The sequence below is a fragment of the Macaca thibetana genome, chromosome 1 (assembly GCF_024542745.1).
Source record: "Macaca thibetana thibetana isolate TM-01 chromosome 1, ASM2454274v1, whole genome shotgun sequence".
Taxonomy (NCBI): domain Eukaryota; kingdom Metazoa; phylum Chordata; class Mammalia; order Primates; family Cercopithecidae; genus Macaca; species Macaca thibetana.
This window is the reverse complement of record NC_065578.1, coordinates 39,236,904-39,253,597: the sequence shown is the minus strand read 5'-3', so window position 1 is coordinate 39,253,597 and position 16,694 is coordinate 39,236,904. Positions and strand designations below refer to the sequence as shown.

The window sequence follows — 16,694 nt, the reverse complement described above, 5'->3', positions numbered from 1 at the left end:
GTTTCCTTTGGAGATAGAATTTCGCTCTTTTTGCCCAAGATGGAGTGCAATAGCGTGATTTCGGCTCACTGCAACCTCTGCCTCCCAGGTTTAAGCGATTCTCCTACCTAAACCTCCCAAGTACCTGAGATTACAGGCACCTGCCACCACACCTGGCTAATTTTTGTATTTTCAGTAGAGACGAGGTTTCGCCACGTTGGCCTAGGCTGGTCTTGAACTCCTGACCTCAGGTGATCCACCTGCCTCAGACTCCCAAAGTGTTGGGAATAAAGGCATGAGCCACTGTGTCCGTTGATTTAATTATTTTAAAGCCACCAGTGCTGCTTTCTTTTAAAGAATTCTGCAGTATTCACACAAGCTGCCTATTCCTCTAACAGGAATTACAGGACTATTAGTGACACAAATCGTTAAATAATTGCTTAAATTCGTCTAAAAACTTGCTATTTAAATGATAGGTGACTCTAAAATCTAAGTTATTAGCCCAGCAAACAAACAAAATGTATTTACCAATAGTTTGTTCACTAAAGTTCAAGTGTGAGGGAAAAGGAGTCAGAAAATTAATTCAGTATAAATGATGACGTATATGTCTCACTGTCCTCTATTACTACTGAGGATTATTGATTATGATGAGCTTGTTCCCATGTTCTAAAATTCTTGTTTCCCTTATTTTAAACTGCTGAAATTCTCTAGCAACATAAGCTTCCATTTATGTCAACATTTCTTTTTTTTTTTTTTTTTTTTTTTTGAGACGGAGTCTCGCTGTGTCTCCCAGGCTGGAGTGCAGTGGCGTGATCTCGGCTCACTGCAAGCTCCGCCTCCCGGGTTCACGCCATTCTCCCGCCTCAGCCTCCCAAGTAGCTGAGACTACAGGCGCCTGCCACCACGCCCGGCTAGTTTTTTGTATTTTTAGTAGAGACGGGGTTTCACCATGTTAGCCAGGATAGTCTCGATCTCCTGACCTCGTGATCCACCCGCCTCGGCCTCCCAAAGTGCTGGGATTACAGGCTTGAGCCACCGCGCCCGGCCTATGTCAACATTTCTTTGGAAACTATAAGCCAAAAATGTTCACAGGCCTAAGAATATAGTTTAGTATTCACTCAAGTGAAAACTACAAGATATAAAGTCTCCCCCATCTGCATTTGCTGCCTTGTCCATTTATAATATAAAATAGGAAAAATTAAGGGTTTTTTATCTTTTGGATTTCAACAGGGATCATGTCTTAACATTTATTTGTACCCCCACTACATTTATTTACTGAACACATGTTAAAAAAATATATCCGGCCAGGCGCGGTGGCTCAAGCCTGTAATCCCAGCACTTTGGGAGGCCGAGACGGGCGGATCACGAGGTCGGGAGATCGAGACCATCCTGGCTAACACGGTGAAACCCCGTCTCTACTAAAAAAAATACAAAAAACTAGCCGGGCGAGGTGGTGGGCGCCTGTAGTCCCAGCTACTCGGGAGGCTGAGGCAGGAGAATGGCGTGAACCCGGGAGGTGGAGCTTGCAGTGAGCTGAGATCCGGCCACTGCACTCCAGCCTGGGCGACAGAGCGAGACTCCGTCTCTCAAAAAAAAAAAAAAAAAAAAAAAAAAAAAAAAATATATATATATATATATCCTACACATCTGATAAACCTGAAAAAGCTTACACACTTTTAAGCTGAAAAGTGGAAAAAGAGGCAACTATTTTATTCAAGCAAGCTATCTAAGAAAAGAATAAAGCAATGTGAGAGATTTCTCTCTAAAAAGGATAGAGGATGAGTATCCCTAATCCAAAAATCTGAAATCCAAAATGTTCCCCAAATCCAAAACTTTCTTTTTTTTTTTTTTTTTTTTTTTTTTTGAGACGGAGTCTCGCTTTGTCGCCCAGGCTGGAGTACAGTGGCCGGATCTCAGCTCACTGCAAGCTCCGCCTCCCGGGTTTACGCCATTCTCCTGCCTCAGCCTCCCGAGTAGCTGGGACTACAGGCGCCCACCACCTCGCCCGGCTAGTTTTTTGTATTTTTAGTAGAGACGGGGTTTCACCATATTAGCCAGGATGGTCTCGATCTCCTGACCTCGTGATCCGCCCGTCTCGGCCTCCCAAAGTGCTGGGATTACAGGCTTGAGCCACCGCACCCGGCCCAAATCCAAAACTTTCTAAGCATCAACACGATGCTCAAAAGAAATGCTCACTGGAGCATTTTGGATTTTCAGATTAGGGATGCTGAACTACTAAGTATAATGCAAATATTCCAAAATCCAAAATACTCCCAAGCATTTGAGATATGGGATACTGGAACAGTATTAATATAGTAGTAATAGTCCTAATTAGGATTTGCCCTTCTAGAATGCCATATGCCAGAACAAAACAACTGGCAGGCTTCAGAACACAGAGTGACAAAAATCAAAGTGCTACGCATGAAAGATGATTTTAGCAGCTGTACAGATATGTGAGCTATTAGGACTGCATTACAGGGATTTAAATAGGCCAAGAACATGACGAAGAATCCTCTTCTCACTAAAGAGAACATTATATCATTTCATTTTGGGTTACGCATTCCAGAGGAAAGAAATGTTCAGATAATGAAGTGTGTCTGTTAATATGCATGTCTTTATTTGTGCCTACATGAAACAGGTCTAAGCTGCTACAACAGGTCTAAGCTGTGTCCTCGAGGAAGTGGTTAACAAAGTAAGCTCAGGGTTTGAAATCTGTGTGTAACTTTGGCCAAGCTAATTAACCTCTCTTCACCTGTCTCCCCATTTGTAAATGGAGATTCAAATAATCCTCACACTATAAGGTTTGTAATTTGATTAGAAGATATAAAACAAGTAACATGTAGTATAACGCAGTGATTGGTACATAATTAGTGATCAATAAATGAATGACAGAATGCATTTATTTTTAGAGATGAGTCCTATTATTTTAGAGATGAGCCCTGTCACCCAGGCTGGAGTGCAGTGATGTGATCGTATCTCACTGCAGCCTCCGACTTCTGGGCTCAAGAGATTCTCTTGCCTCAGCCTCCTGAGTGGCTGGGACTATAGTCCATAGACCATGCCCAGTCTATTATTTATTATGCTTTTTTTTTTTTTTTTTTTGAGATGGAGTCTCACTTTGTTGCTCAGGCTGGAGTGCACCAGCACGATCTTGGCTCACTGCAACCTCTGCCTCCTGGGTTCAAGTGATTCTCCTGCCTCAGCCTCCCAAGTAGCTGGGATTACAGGCGCCCACCACCATGCCTGGCTAATATTTGTATTTTCTAGTAGAGACAGGGTTTCAGCATGTTGGCCAGACTGGTTGCAAACTCCTGACCTCAAGTGATCCGCCTGCCTTGGCCTCACAAAGTGTTGGGATTACAGCCATGAGCCACCACACCCAGCCGGGTACAATTCTTAAGGTGTTAGGAAGAAAAAGGTGAACCTTAGATGTAATGAAATAGTGTTTTGTACATTGAAGGTTACCAATAAGTATGCTACGAAGGATCCAAATATTGTTCCTTAATAATCGTGTATGATTTTGATAGCTTTATGCTGTGTAAACTTTGTTTGAATAATGAAACTTTTCTGTTGATTTCTAACTATGTCGAGGCAAACAAAACCAAATGAAAAAAAACCATTTTTAATACATCCCCTTCAAGTGACGGGCCTTTTTCTCATTTGATGAACTTAATACCAATATATAATAAGTTTTGTTTTTGTTCTAAGGTTTTAATTTTAGTTTGCTAGGAGTAATTAATCAGGTGTCTTGGATACAGAAAATTTTTCTGAGTTAAAATCAACTCACCTGCAGAGACTGAAGGAATGGTAACCAGACTTCACAAGGCAGTTCACTTTCAGATACTGAAAGCAGTAATTCAAAACAACTCCTACAATAAAAATGAGTAAGTATATAAAGGTGATTACAGTAATAATTAGAGTATGACAGCAATACTAAAAATCTATTTTACGTTTGTTTAGACTATTTTAAATGTTTTTACTCTTCAAAATTTTCTTCAGAGTTGTTATACTGACTGTTCAATCTAAAAAGGAGGAAAAAAGAAAGACCACAAGGCTTTATATTTACATTGTTGCTTTAGTACATTTGGTAAGAATATAATAAGCTCTTTAGAAATCACATTCCAAGCAGTTTTATTTTGTTTATTTGGGTGTGAAGAGGCACCCGTATAGGACAATTCTAATTCCAGTAGACAAAAACGGGAGCTCATACTACTGTCAATTCAGCTGATAAAATGATAAATATATGTAACTGTTATCTATAGGTTTCTGTCACTTGCAGAGGAAACAGGAAGACTAGCAAAGTCGTTTCCTTACCTCTGAAAAAACCAAGCATAAGAGTTTCCTTTTTCTAACTATTATCCAGAAGACACAGAAAAGAAATAACAGGAAGATTTTTTTTGAGAAAAGAAATGCACAACTTGAATAATGATCAACTCAAAATACCAAGGAATCAACACCTCCCTAAAACCCGGCAGAATTATCCTTTACCCCTTAGAGATTACAAAAGGTAAAACAGAAACTAAGACTTGGTAGAAGGAAAAATAGGATCATAAAACCAGGAATGCTGGTCTTCCATACAGGGCCATTGGAGAATAGGAAGCAAAACAGGTGAAGCTAGAAAAAAAAAAAAAATAAACCATCTAGACTAGAAGTCATCTCACTAAACAGTCTATAAGTTGAACAAGGTGATGCCCAGCTAAAACTGAATAGCTGTTGTACCTTTTCAATTTGCAGATGAAAATTACAATAAAGATGTAATTTTGTCTACTACTATGCAGTTAAATATTAAAACAACAGCTAAATCATGTTCTTTTTTTTTTTTTTTTTGAGACAGTCTCACTCCCTCACCCAGGCTGGAGTGCAGTGGCGCCATCTTGGCTCACTGCAAGCTCCACCTCCCAGGTTCAAGCGATTCTCATGCCTCAGCCTCCTCCCAAAGTGCTGGGATTACAGGTGTGTGCCACCATGCCCACCCTAAATCATGATCTCTTTCTTAGGATGGTAATCTTATACTGTACCCTGATATTTTTTGCTAATAAAATTATCCTTAGTTCAAATATAATCAAATTGCAGAATTTCATGTTGTTTTTGCCAAGATGTTCTTCAAAGACTACCAGTTTCCAGGTATTCTGTCATTTAAATCAATCTATACCTAAGGGACAGAAATATATCATTCTCAGATTCCAAGCCTGAATAGGAAAAGAGACTCTAGAGGCAAGTTAAAGATGATGTTGCTTGGCTGGAGCTTCACTTGGACTGTATCTCCTGGCAACGTGAGTACAAAGGAAATTTCATTCAATGGTATGACTCTAATGGTGCTCTGAAGAATAAATGTGATGCCACTGTAAAGAGAAACCAGGCAAACAATACGACCAATGGTACTCAATTTTAAGAGTGATTTAAGTTCTTAAACTTACAGTACTAATCTGCCAAGCACTAAGAGGACATCTTCACATTCAGTAGTTAAGTATGGACGTGCACTGGCAAAGCTTTGGATGGCAAGTCGATATACCTCCAGAAGATACACAATATGTTCTGACGCATTCTTGTTGCTTGCATATTGCAATAAGGTCTACAAAATAAAATTAAAAATTATTTACAAACAAAAATAATGAAACAGATTGTCCTCAAACGCACCATATAGCTCTCCCATTTTTTTCCTAATAGATGCATATACCTTTTATTTGCCTTTTAAGGCTCTGGTTTGTTTAGAAGATTCTATTTTCATCACTTAATGAATTATTTCTGCTAAGTTAAAGAAATGGCATAACTACTCTTTTGATGTCAGAATAATTCTAAGAGTAGAGCCATAAAATGTCTAGTTGTTCTCACTATAGTTCTGGAGTTGCCATCTCTAAAATTCAATGAGTTTTCAACCATGTGCCAAGCACTGGATACATAAGAATAAGACTATGATCCCTGCCTTCTACAACAAGAGATGAATTATTCCTGAGTATGACTCTCAGTACTACAGTCCCATAAAATCCTTTTTTTTTTTTCTGTACATATGGAATTGATTAGGCTTCCAAGGGCTAATTTATGCTAACTAATTTGTAAAAGGTTAATGTTATATTGGTATTTTTATTTTTCACTAGCCCTGTATCCTCAACAAAATACATATTTATTTTTTATAAAGTTTATGAAAAATATTAACATACAGGCCAACACCAGTTTATCTGGTTACAATGGGGGGAATAGTCCTCTTACCACACAGGGTACCCTATTCCTCATACTGTGGCATCTGAGAAGTTATCTGGCAAGTATGGAATCTAAACCAAAAGAAAATGAAACCAAAATAAAGCCTGATAAATTATGTGTGTCCTATCACTAAGAATTTGTCCAAATGATGGTGGAAAGCTGGCTTATGTTCTCCCTGGACAGTGTTGAAAAACCACTGCCAAATTCATGTTTGGGGACTCTCCTTCTGAGTTCCATGGAGTTGTTTTCTCTCTTGTTCATATATATCTTCCTTCCGACAACTGATTAGGTTTTGTCTATGCTTAATTGGTATATCTAGTTAAGACCTGAAGTATGTATTATAGCCTAACATAAGCAGGATACAACATTCTCCCTGGAATACACATTCTGTCTGACAGGGCTAGGGAGTTCCTAATAGGCTTTTGGTTGGGGATACTTCAATAGGCAAGTCTTATTTTCAGAAGGCAGCTTTAACTTGAGTGAAATACATCTTATCTGAATTCATTACCCCAGAATAATGTCTTCAAAGATTCCTAACTTCCTGTCTTTGATTTTTCTGCCTGAAGAACTACAAATAGCTACAACAGCAGCGCAGGATTCTGCTGGATTTTCTGCAGCTTAGTTTCCACACGAATGGCCCCTGTATGAGTTCTGGTAACTGACTGTTAGCATCATCTTGATTACTTTAAAATTTAAAAAAGAGAGAAACAACTTACAAGGAAATATACCTTAGACCATTATACCATATACAGTAGAAGTTCTCTTAATATATTGCATTATCTGATCTTTGCATACCTGAATCACTATAGTCAGTTGAGCTATTTTTAGTATACCCACCTACTCAATTAAGTGTCTTGCTACTTTGTCACAGTCACTTTAGATAAATGCGCTTCTGTAATTTCAGAAGAGCATCATGTCATCAATTAATCAAATCCCTAATTTTAATAAAATAAAAAAACTGAGTAGCATTATAAACTGACTCCTAAGCAATCCTGCTTCCCAGCTGAATTAGTAGAGAGAGAATGCAGAATGGGTGTCTGTTATATAATAAGATTTCACCTAATCTCCCTTAAGAAATTTATTAAAATCAGCCAGGCACTGTGGCTTACGCTTGCAATCCCAGCACTTCGGGAGGCCGAGGCGGGTGGATCACGAAGTCAAGAGATCGAGACCATCCTGGCCAACATGGGTGAAACCCCGTCTCTAAAAATACAAAAATTAGCTGGGCGTGGTGGTGTGCACTTGTAGTCCTAGCTACTTGGGAGGCTGAGGCAGGAGAATCACTTGAACCTGGGAGGCGGAGGTTGCAGTGAGGCAGTGAGCCAAGATCGCGCCACTGCACTCCAGTCTGGCAACAGAGTGAGACTCTGTCTCAAAAAAAAAAAAAAAATAATAATAATAATAATCATTAAAATCTATGTTACAAAAAAATTCTGGTTTAGGTCAATAAGTTACTTACTGTCTGCATTGGCTAATCTAAGAATTAAGGAGTTTCAAAAATTTGTATTTAGTGCCAGATTTTATGTTCCTTAAAGTCAGACATTATGTCTTATCAATCTTTATAGCCCTACCACTCCTCTACCCACTACCACCCCCACAGGACATTCTCAAGTCTCACTAAATGTCTGCTGAATACATTCACCATTTTATTCATTTGACAAATATTTTTCAATAGATTATCACACATGAAGTGCTAGATGCGGTGGGGGCGGGCAGACATGTGGCCTATCCTCACAGAGCTTTCAGAATGAGTCAATACAACATGATGGCTAAAACCACACATGCAAATTAACCAACTGCTAACTAAAGTATGCAAAGAGAAGGACAGAGTGCATACAGATGGGGTTAGTCTTTCCACAATCCACCAGTCCACTTAGAATGCTCTTGCCACCAATCTAATAGCTTCTGACAGACATTCCACTAGGACTTATAGAAGTTACACAATTTCAAAGATTCAATACTCTGAGGAACTTCCAGTTTGCTCTATACTAATTTACACTTTTTATATTCCTAAATCTTTACCCCCTCATGTGTTGGTTCAAATTAAGTAGTGAGATCTCTTATACCCATTATAAGCATACTCTGGGTATGTGAAGAATGGCTGGAATAATCAATCTTCATTATCACCCTTTTTTTTATTTTTTAATTTTTTTGAGATAGAGTCTCACTATATCACTGCTGGTGATCCTCCCACTTCACCCTCCCAAGTAGCTGGGACTACAGGCATGAACCACTGTGGCTGGCCAGGCTTTTTTTTTTTTTTTTAATGAAGTCTCACTCTGTTGCCCAGGTTGGGGTGCAGTGGCGCAATCTCGGCTCACTGCAACTTTCACCTCCCAGATTCAAGCGGACCCTTCCACCTCAGGCTCCCAAGTAGCTGAGATTAGAACTGTGGGTCACCAGGTCCGGTTAATTTTTCTGTTTTTAGTAGAGACGGGGTTCACACCACGTTGGCCAGGCTGGTCTCGAACTCTTGACCTCAAGTGACCCACCTGCCTTGGCCTCCCAAAATGCTGGTGTAACTACAGGCAAGAGCCACCTCACACCCAGCCTTTGTTTTTTTGTTTTTTTGTTTTTGCTTTTTTTTGAGTCGGTATCTTGCTCTGTCGGCCCAGGCTGGAGTGCAGTGGTGCGATCTCGGGCTCATTGCAAGCTCCACCTCCCGGGTTCACATCATTCTCCTGCCTCAGCCTCCCAAGTAGCTGGGACTACAGGCGCCTGCCACCACGCCTGGCTAATTTTTTTTTTTTTTTTTTTTTTGTATTTTTAGTAGAGACGGGGTTTCACTGTGTTAGCCAGGATGGTCTCAATCTCCTGACCTCGTGATCCACCCGCCTTAGCCTCCCAAAGTGCTGGGATTACAGGCGTGAGCCACCGCGCCCAGCTTTTTTTTTTTTTTTTTTGAGACGGAGTCTCGCTCTGTCGCCCAGGCTGCAGTGCAGTGGCCGGATCTCAGCTCACTGCAAGCTCCGCCTCCCGGGTTTACGCCATTCTCCTGCCTCAGCCTCCTGAGTAGCTGGGACTACAGGCGCCCGCCACCTCGCCCGGCTAGTTTTTTGTATTTTTTAGTAGAGACGGTGTTTCACCGTGTTAGCCAGGATGGTCTCGATCTCCTGACCTTGTGATCCGCCCGTCTCGGCCTCCCAAAGTGCTGGGATTACGGGCTTGAGCCACCGCGCCTGGCCTTTCTTTTTTTTTTTAATGCAAGATTGGGTTGAAAGGATTACAGCCATTATGGCTGTAATCCTTTCAACCCAATCTTGCATTTAAAAAACTGGACTAGGCGAGGTGGCTCCCGCCTGTAATCCCAGCATTTTGGGAGGCCGAGGCAGGTGGATCACTTGAGATCAGGAGTTGGGACCAGCCTGGTAAACATGGTGAAACCCCATCTCTACTAAAAATACAAAAATTAGCCAGGTGTGGTGGCACATGCCTGTAGTCCCAGCTACTTGGGAAGCTGAGGCTGGAGAATTGCTTGAACCCAGCCAGCATTCAGTGGTACAATCACAGCTCACCGTAACCTCAAACTCCTAGGCTCAAGTGATCCTCTCTCCCAACCACCTCAACCTCCTGATTAGCTAGGACTGGAGAAGAGCATCACCATGCCCAGCCAATTAAAAGAAAATTTTTTTTGTAGGGACAGGATCTCTTTGTTGCCCAGTCTGGTCTCAAATTCCTGGGCCTCAAGTGATCCTCCCACCTTGGCCTCTCAAAGTGCTGGGATTACAGGTGTGAGCCACTGTACCTAGCCATAGTCTCTTATTTTTCTTTAGGAACTGAAATCACAATTGGAGAAAAGGGGCAATAAATGACAAAGATGACCTCCTAAAGTTCATTCTACCGTGACCAAATTAATGGTCTCTCTCTTTTGTTTCAGTATATTCACTTATTCCACAAATACCTACTATTTTGTAGCAGTACTGTGCTGGAAAGTAAGGATGGAGACTCTATTCCTGCCCTTGAAAGGCTATGATATATACTAAGAGGTCAGATATATATGTAAAAAATTAGCTCACTTAGACACCATATTTGACTATTCTAAACTTTCTTATTGAGGTGCTCTCATTCACATCGCAAGCAGATTACCCTCAAATTACTCCCTCAAGTCCTTGCTATATACCTCAACTGCCTATTACGTATTTCCATCTGGATGTCCTATTCAAATCTCAAACTCAGCATGTCCAAAACCAAACATCTTCCCCAGCAAATATGCTCTTCCTCCTATGTTCCATCTGCCTCTTTCAGTAGCCAGAGCTAAAAAACTATCTTTGAAACCACCACACTAAAGTTTGTTGATTCTATCTCAGAAATACATTTGTCTCCTGTCCCTATGCTTTATCTCTGTAGCCATTCACCTAAACCAGGTCCCCAATATCCCTCATCTAGACTACTACATTGGCTCACTTCTCCAGGCTAAATAACCTCCAGTTCTGTAAATATGTTATATCACAGTATGTCTGTACACTGAAAACATTAATGTCCAAGGGGAAAATGACTAGAAGAAATTAACTAAAATGCTTACATGGTTAGCACTGAGGTAGCAGGAATATGAGTAATTTTTGTCATCTTTATACTTTTCTAAACTTCTCAAATTTTCTTTAATAAGCATAACTGCATTTTTAAAGCAAAAAAAATCTCCCCTCACCCTCAATTCTATCTATATTTCTCACTACATGGTTTCAAGGAGCTTGGCAGCATTCTGACTATTCTCTGAAACTATCTTTTTTTTTTTTTTGAGACGGAGTCTCGCTCTGTCGCCCAGGCTGGAGTGCAGTGGCCGGATCTCAGCTCACTGCAAGCTCCGCCTCCCAGGTTCACGCCATTCTCCTGCCTCAGCCTCCCGAGTAGCTGGGACTACAGGCGCCCGCCACCTTGCCCGGCTAGTTTTTTGTATTTTTTAGTAGAGACGGGGTTTCACCGTGTTAGCCAGGATAGTCTCGATCTCCTGACCTCGTGATCCACCTGTCTCGGCCTCCCAAAGTGCTGGGATTACAGGCTTGAGCCACCGCGCCCGGCCTCTCTGAAACTATCAAGAAAGGAGAATTTCTTTCAGGATGGTCACATTTAATGTAAAGAATACATTCCAATTTAAATCTCACATAGTTCAGGATTAACTTTCCTAATGAAACAAATACAGTTATATTTACTGAGCACATAGTATGGATTAGGCACTTCCTAAGAGCTTTACAGGCCACTAAACTTATTTAATACGCACAACTCCATGAGCTAGGTGATTTATTATCAGCCCATTTTAAAAATGAGGAGCCACTGTCAAATTGTCTTTTGGGGATTTTTTTTTTTTCCTTAATGAGGAAACAGATTGAATTATTTGGCCAAAGTCATCCAATAGGTAAGTGTTGGATTCAGGATTTGAACTAGAGCCATCTGGCTCCTCAGCCCACACTTAATCACCATGCTTTCTTTATGCCTTTTCACAATTCAACTATTTTAAGTGTGCTTTTAAATTCTGCCCCCTCACCCCCCAGCATCAGCTTTAATATTTTGCAGCAAGTTGTGTCATGGTCATTATTTGGCCTTCTTCCCGAGTTTACAACATCTAACTTCCATTTTAAAGTGACTGCTTCTGGGGAATGTTTTCAAGCAATGGCACTGACAGATATCCTGTACTTCAGAATGCTGGTGGGTCACAAAAAAACTGACAAAAGATAGCTAGTGTTCATTTTCAAAGCTGTATGTCCTATGGCAATAGGAAGTTACATGTTTTCTAATAGAGAGGGGTTTGAATTATTTCAAATTTTGCACATAAAGCAAGAAACCTTGATTTAAATTTCTCCACTTGTGAAACTCCCAGGAAATTATACATTTCAGTAAAATGTGACTGCACTACAAGAGATAGACTTCCAGGAGAGGGCAGCACTTGAGATGGATCTCTGAAGTATGAGCAACAGTGACGGGAACAGGAGGACTCCAAAGAGAGAACTTTAAAGAAGTCAGAAAAGATGAATAGACAACTAGATGACTAGAACAGATGGGAGTAAATGGTGAAGACTTAAATGTCAGTAATGAGGATGCACCTCTTGATGGAGGTTTCCCATCAAGAGACTAAGCTGAGAGTGACATGAAATGAAATGGAGAGAGAACAGCTGGCTGCTTACAACCAGGAAGTTAAGTGGCTAGAGTAAATTAAACCCCCTAAGTCTTTAACATATGCTGCTACTATGCCCCCTGCCTCATTTTCTATATTGGTTATAGGTGTTTTTTTTTAAAGCCAGAGATATGACTTTTACTCTATCTATCTATACTTTTTTCCATCCATCCTGATTAAATTTCACCGGATTCAGTCCATCAATCTCAGCCTACTAAGATTATTTTTAGATACCGATTCTGCCACAGGATTTAACTATGCTTTCTAGTTTCATTTCATTTTTAATTTTTAAAAATGCCTTTTGCTGTTCTGTCATAAAAATAACATAGCATTGTTAAATACATATGCAAAAATAAAAATTTAATAACCCATAATACCACTATCCAGAAACAGACCACTATTAACAGGCAATACATTAAGCTTGAGGAGTTTTTTTTATTATTTTTTTGGAGACGGAGTCTCCCTCTGTCACCAGGCTGGAGTGCAGGGGCATGATCTGCGCTCACTGCAACCTCCGCCTCCCAGGTTCAAGCGATTCTCCTGCCCCAGCCTCCTGAGTAGCTGGGATTACAGGTGCCCACCACCATGCCTGGCTAATTTTTTTGTATTTTTAGTAGAGAAGGGGTTTCACCATGTTGGCCAGGATGGTCTCGCTCTCTTGACCTCGTGATCACTGCAACCTCTGCCTCCCGGGTTCAAGCGATTCTCCTGCCTTAGCCTCCCAAAGTGCTGGGATTACAGGCATAAGCCACCATGCCGGCTGCTTGAGGGTTTTTTTAATGCCTAAACCAAATATTTTAATAGAATCATGCTATATGTCTTTCCATTTGTTGTAAAGTTTTCTTCAATGTCAGTGTTTTTATGGTTGCACAACTTTGTGTGAGTATATTTTATTACCCAATTATTTATGGACATAATGGCTTCTAACTTTGCAGTATTATATACAATATTAAGATGAACACCCCTAAACACTAAAATGAGCACCCCTATATCTAATTTCTCTCATGCATCCATGACAATGTTCTTATAATAATGTCCTATAAATGGAATTGCTGGGTGCATAATTTTTAAGGCTTTACATAGTGTCAAATTCTGCTCCGGAAAATTTGTTCCAATGTACATTCCTATTATTGGTGTTAAAAGGTGACAGACTGAGGAGCTGTAACAATAATTAGATATTATAATTGTAATATAACTTTTGAGGATCAGCTTACTAGAAGAGATACAATACTTTATTCAATTTACATTCTTTTCATCACTGTGGCAGTTCAAGAAAATTTTTCATATATTCCTTTAATAATCTAAACACCTAATTACTGCAGAGTAATCCATAAAAGACACATAGACCAATGCAATCTAATAGAAAGCCAAGAAATAAATCCAGGAATAAATCCTTGTATATGTGGTCAAATGAAAATGATTTTCACCTAGGGTGCCAAGACCATTCAATGGGAAAAAGACAGTGTGCTTCACCTCGCTTTTCTTCTCAGATGGAGTCTTGTACTGCTGGTCAGGCTGGAGTGCGCAGTGGTGCCATCTCGGCTCAACGCAACCTCCACTTCCCAGGTTTAAGCAATTCTCCTGTCTCATTCTCCCAAGTACCTGGGACTACAGGCACAAGCCACCACACCTGGCTAATTTTTGTATTTTTAGTAGAGATGGGGTTTCGCCATATTGGTCAGGTTGGTCTCAAACGCCTGACCTCAAGTAATCCATCTGCCTTGGCCTCCCAAAGTGCTGGAATTACAGGCGTGAGCCACTGCACCCGGGTGAAGACAGCCTTTTCATTCAACAATGTTAGGAAAACCAAATATTCATATGCAATAGACTGAAGCTGGACCTTACCTTACACCATTTACATAAACCAACTTGAAATGGATCAAAGATCTAAACATATGAACTAAAATGATAAAACTTTAGGAGAAAACATAGATAAATAGCTTCATTACATTGGATTTGGCAATTATTTCTTGACTATGACACCAAAAGCACAAGCAACACAAGTAAAAATAGATAAACTGGACTTCATCAAAATTAAAACTTCTGTGCATCAAAGGACACTCTCAAGAGAGTAAAAAGGCAACCCGTAAAATGGAAGAAAATACAGCAAATCATATATCTGTCGATGGATTAATATCTAAACACATAAAGACCTCCTGAAACTCAACAACAAAAAACAAGCCAATTAAAAATTGGGCAGAAGACTTGAAAAGACATTTCTCCAAGGAAGATGTACAAATGGCCAATAAGCACATGAAAAGATGTGAAACACCACTAATTAGGGAAATCCAAATCAAAACCATGAGATACGACTTCACACCCATTAGGATGACTATTATCTAAAATAAAAGAGGTCAGGCCGAGTGGCTCACACCTGTAATCCCAGCACTTTGGGAAGCCAAAGCAGGTTGATCACTTGCGGTCAGGAGCTCGAGACCAGTCTGGCCAACATGGTGAAACCCTGTCTCTACTGAAAAAAAAAAAAAATTAGCCAGAAATGGTGGTGGGCGTCTGTAATCCCAGCCACTCAGGAGGCTGAGGCAGAGGAATCGCTTGATTCCGGGATGCAGAGATTGCAATAAGTGAAGATCGTGCAACTGCACTCCAGCCTGGGTGACAGAGCAAGACCCGGTCTCAAAAAAAGAAAAGTAAAGAACAGAACAAGTGTTAGCAAGGGTATGGAGAAACAGGAAACTCTGTGCATTGCTGATAGAAAAGTAAAATGGTGCAGTGGTTTGGAAAATGGTATGGTGGTTCCTCCAAAAATTAAACAGAAATACCATATGATCCAACAATTTCATTTCAGTGTACATATCCCAAAGAAGTGACAGCAGGATCTTGAAGAGGTATTTGTACACATGTGTTCATAGCAGCATTATTTACAATAGCCAAAAGGAGGAAGAAACCCAAATGTTCATGAACAGATTAACAAAAGTGATATATCCATAAAATGAAGTATCATTCAGTCTTAAAGGGGAAGAAAATTCTGACACATGATACAACATGATGTATCTTGAGGACACTATATTAAGTGAAATTTGGCAGTCACAACAAGACAAATACTGTACAATTTCACTTATATGAGGTACCTAGGAATAGTCAAATTCATAGAGACAGATGGTAGAATGATGGTTGCCAGAAGGTGAAGAAAAAAGGGAATGGGGAGTTAGTATTTAATGGGTACATAGTTTCACTTTGGGAAGATAACAAAGTTCTGGAGATGGATGGAGGTAATGGTTGCACAACAATGTGAATGTACTTAATGCCACCAAGTTGTACACTCAAAAATGGTTAAGATGGCAAATTCTATGTTATGTATACTTTCCCACAATAAAAGTACCAAAAAAAAAAGAGTTAACTTTAAGTCTAGAGATTTTAGATTAGAAATTTTCAAGAAACTGAAGTGGATGAGCATGCAAAAGGAAGACGATGGGGGCCGGGGATGAGGAGGATAAATTCAAACTATCCTCCATTTCTGCATTAGCGAGCCATTATTACTAAAAGGACTGATTTACAATACTTCTTAAGTCTGGAGATTGTAAAGTTCAAACTTTATCATGCTGGGTAAAAGTATTACAATTCTGAGGTAGTTGTGTAACAACAGAGGGAAATAACAGGCATTCTGGCTACAGTTTCAAATCTCTGCCCCATCAATTACCAGATAACCTCTCTGAGTCTCATTTTCTGAAATCAGTCAACTGAAATTGACTACCCGTTTTGTACCGGCATCCTACAAAATAGCTCTTTAAAATATGGTGGTAAAGGCTGGGTAGGGTGGCTCACGCCTGTAATAGCAGCACTTTGGGAGGCCCAGGCTGGTGGATCACCTGAAGTCAGAAGTTCGAGACCAGCCTGGCCAACACTGTGAAACCGTGTCTCTCTTAAAAATACAAAAATTAGCTGGGTGTGACGGCACAGGCCTGTAGTCCCAATTACTCAGGAAGTTGAGGCAGTATAATCACTTGAACCCAGGATGTGGAGGCTGCAGTGAGCTGAGATTACACCAGCGCTCTCCAGCCTGGACGACAGAGCGAGACTCCATCTCAAAAAAAAAAAAAAAAGGTGGTAAGGCTGGTACCAGTGGCTCATGCCTGGAATCCCAGCACTTTGGGAGGCCAAGGTGGGAGGACTGCTTGAGCTCAGGAGTTTGAGACCGGCCTGGGCTAAATATATCAAACCCTCATCTCTGCTGGGGGGGGGGGGGGGGGGGGACACACAAAACAAAAAAGACCATAGCAAGATCCCACCTCTCAAAAACAAAACAAAACAAAACAAAACAAAAACACCAAAGACAGCTTTGGGTTCAAACTATTTTTTCAAAACAGTGGTAAAATACATATAAAATTTACTATCTGAACAATTTTTAGGTATATATTTCTGTGGTATTAAGTATTCACATTGTACATTGCTG

General features: G+C 40.3%; 3 protein-coding genes across 6 annotated transcripts in view; 2 read left to right on the top strand and 1 right to left on the bottom strand.

Moving 5' to 3' along the window:
• The window catches only part of NT5C1A (5'-nucleotidase, cytosolic IA), a 569,993-nt gene that overhangs the window by 35,099 nt on the left and 518,200 nt on the right, over positions 1-16,694 (top strand). The gene's annotated exons all lie outside the window — the stretch shown is intronic.
• PPT1 (palmitoyl-protein thioesterase 1) overlaps positions 1-16,694 on the top strand; it is a 576,153-nt gene that overhangs the window by 454,924 nt on the left and 104,535 nt on the right. The window lies entirely within an intron of this gene.
• The window catches only part of RLF (RLF zinc finger), an 81,279-nt gene that overhangs the window by 47,510 nt on the left and 17,075 nt on the right, over positions 1-16,694 (bottom strand). For all 4 annotated transcript variants that reach the window (XR_007727301.1, XR_007727302.1, XM_050797433.1 and 1 more), the window contains exons 2-3: positions 5,397-5,551; positions 3,767-3,848 (exon numbers count right to left, since the gene is read on the bottom strand). Coding sequence is in view for 2 of the 4 variants with exons in the window: in XM_050797433.1 (XP_050653390.1) it covers positions 3,767-3,848; positions 5,397-5,551 (237 nt within the window). In the remaining 2 variants the exon portion in view is untranslated. The remainder of the gene's footprint in view (positions 1-3,766; positions 3,849-5,396; positions 5,552-16,694) is intronic.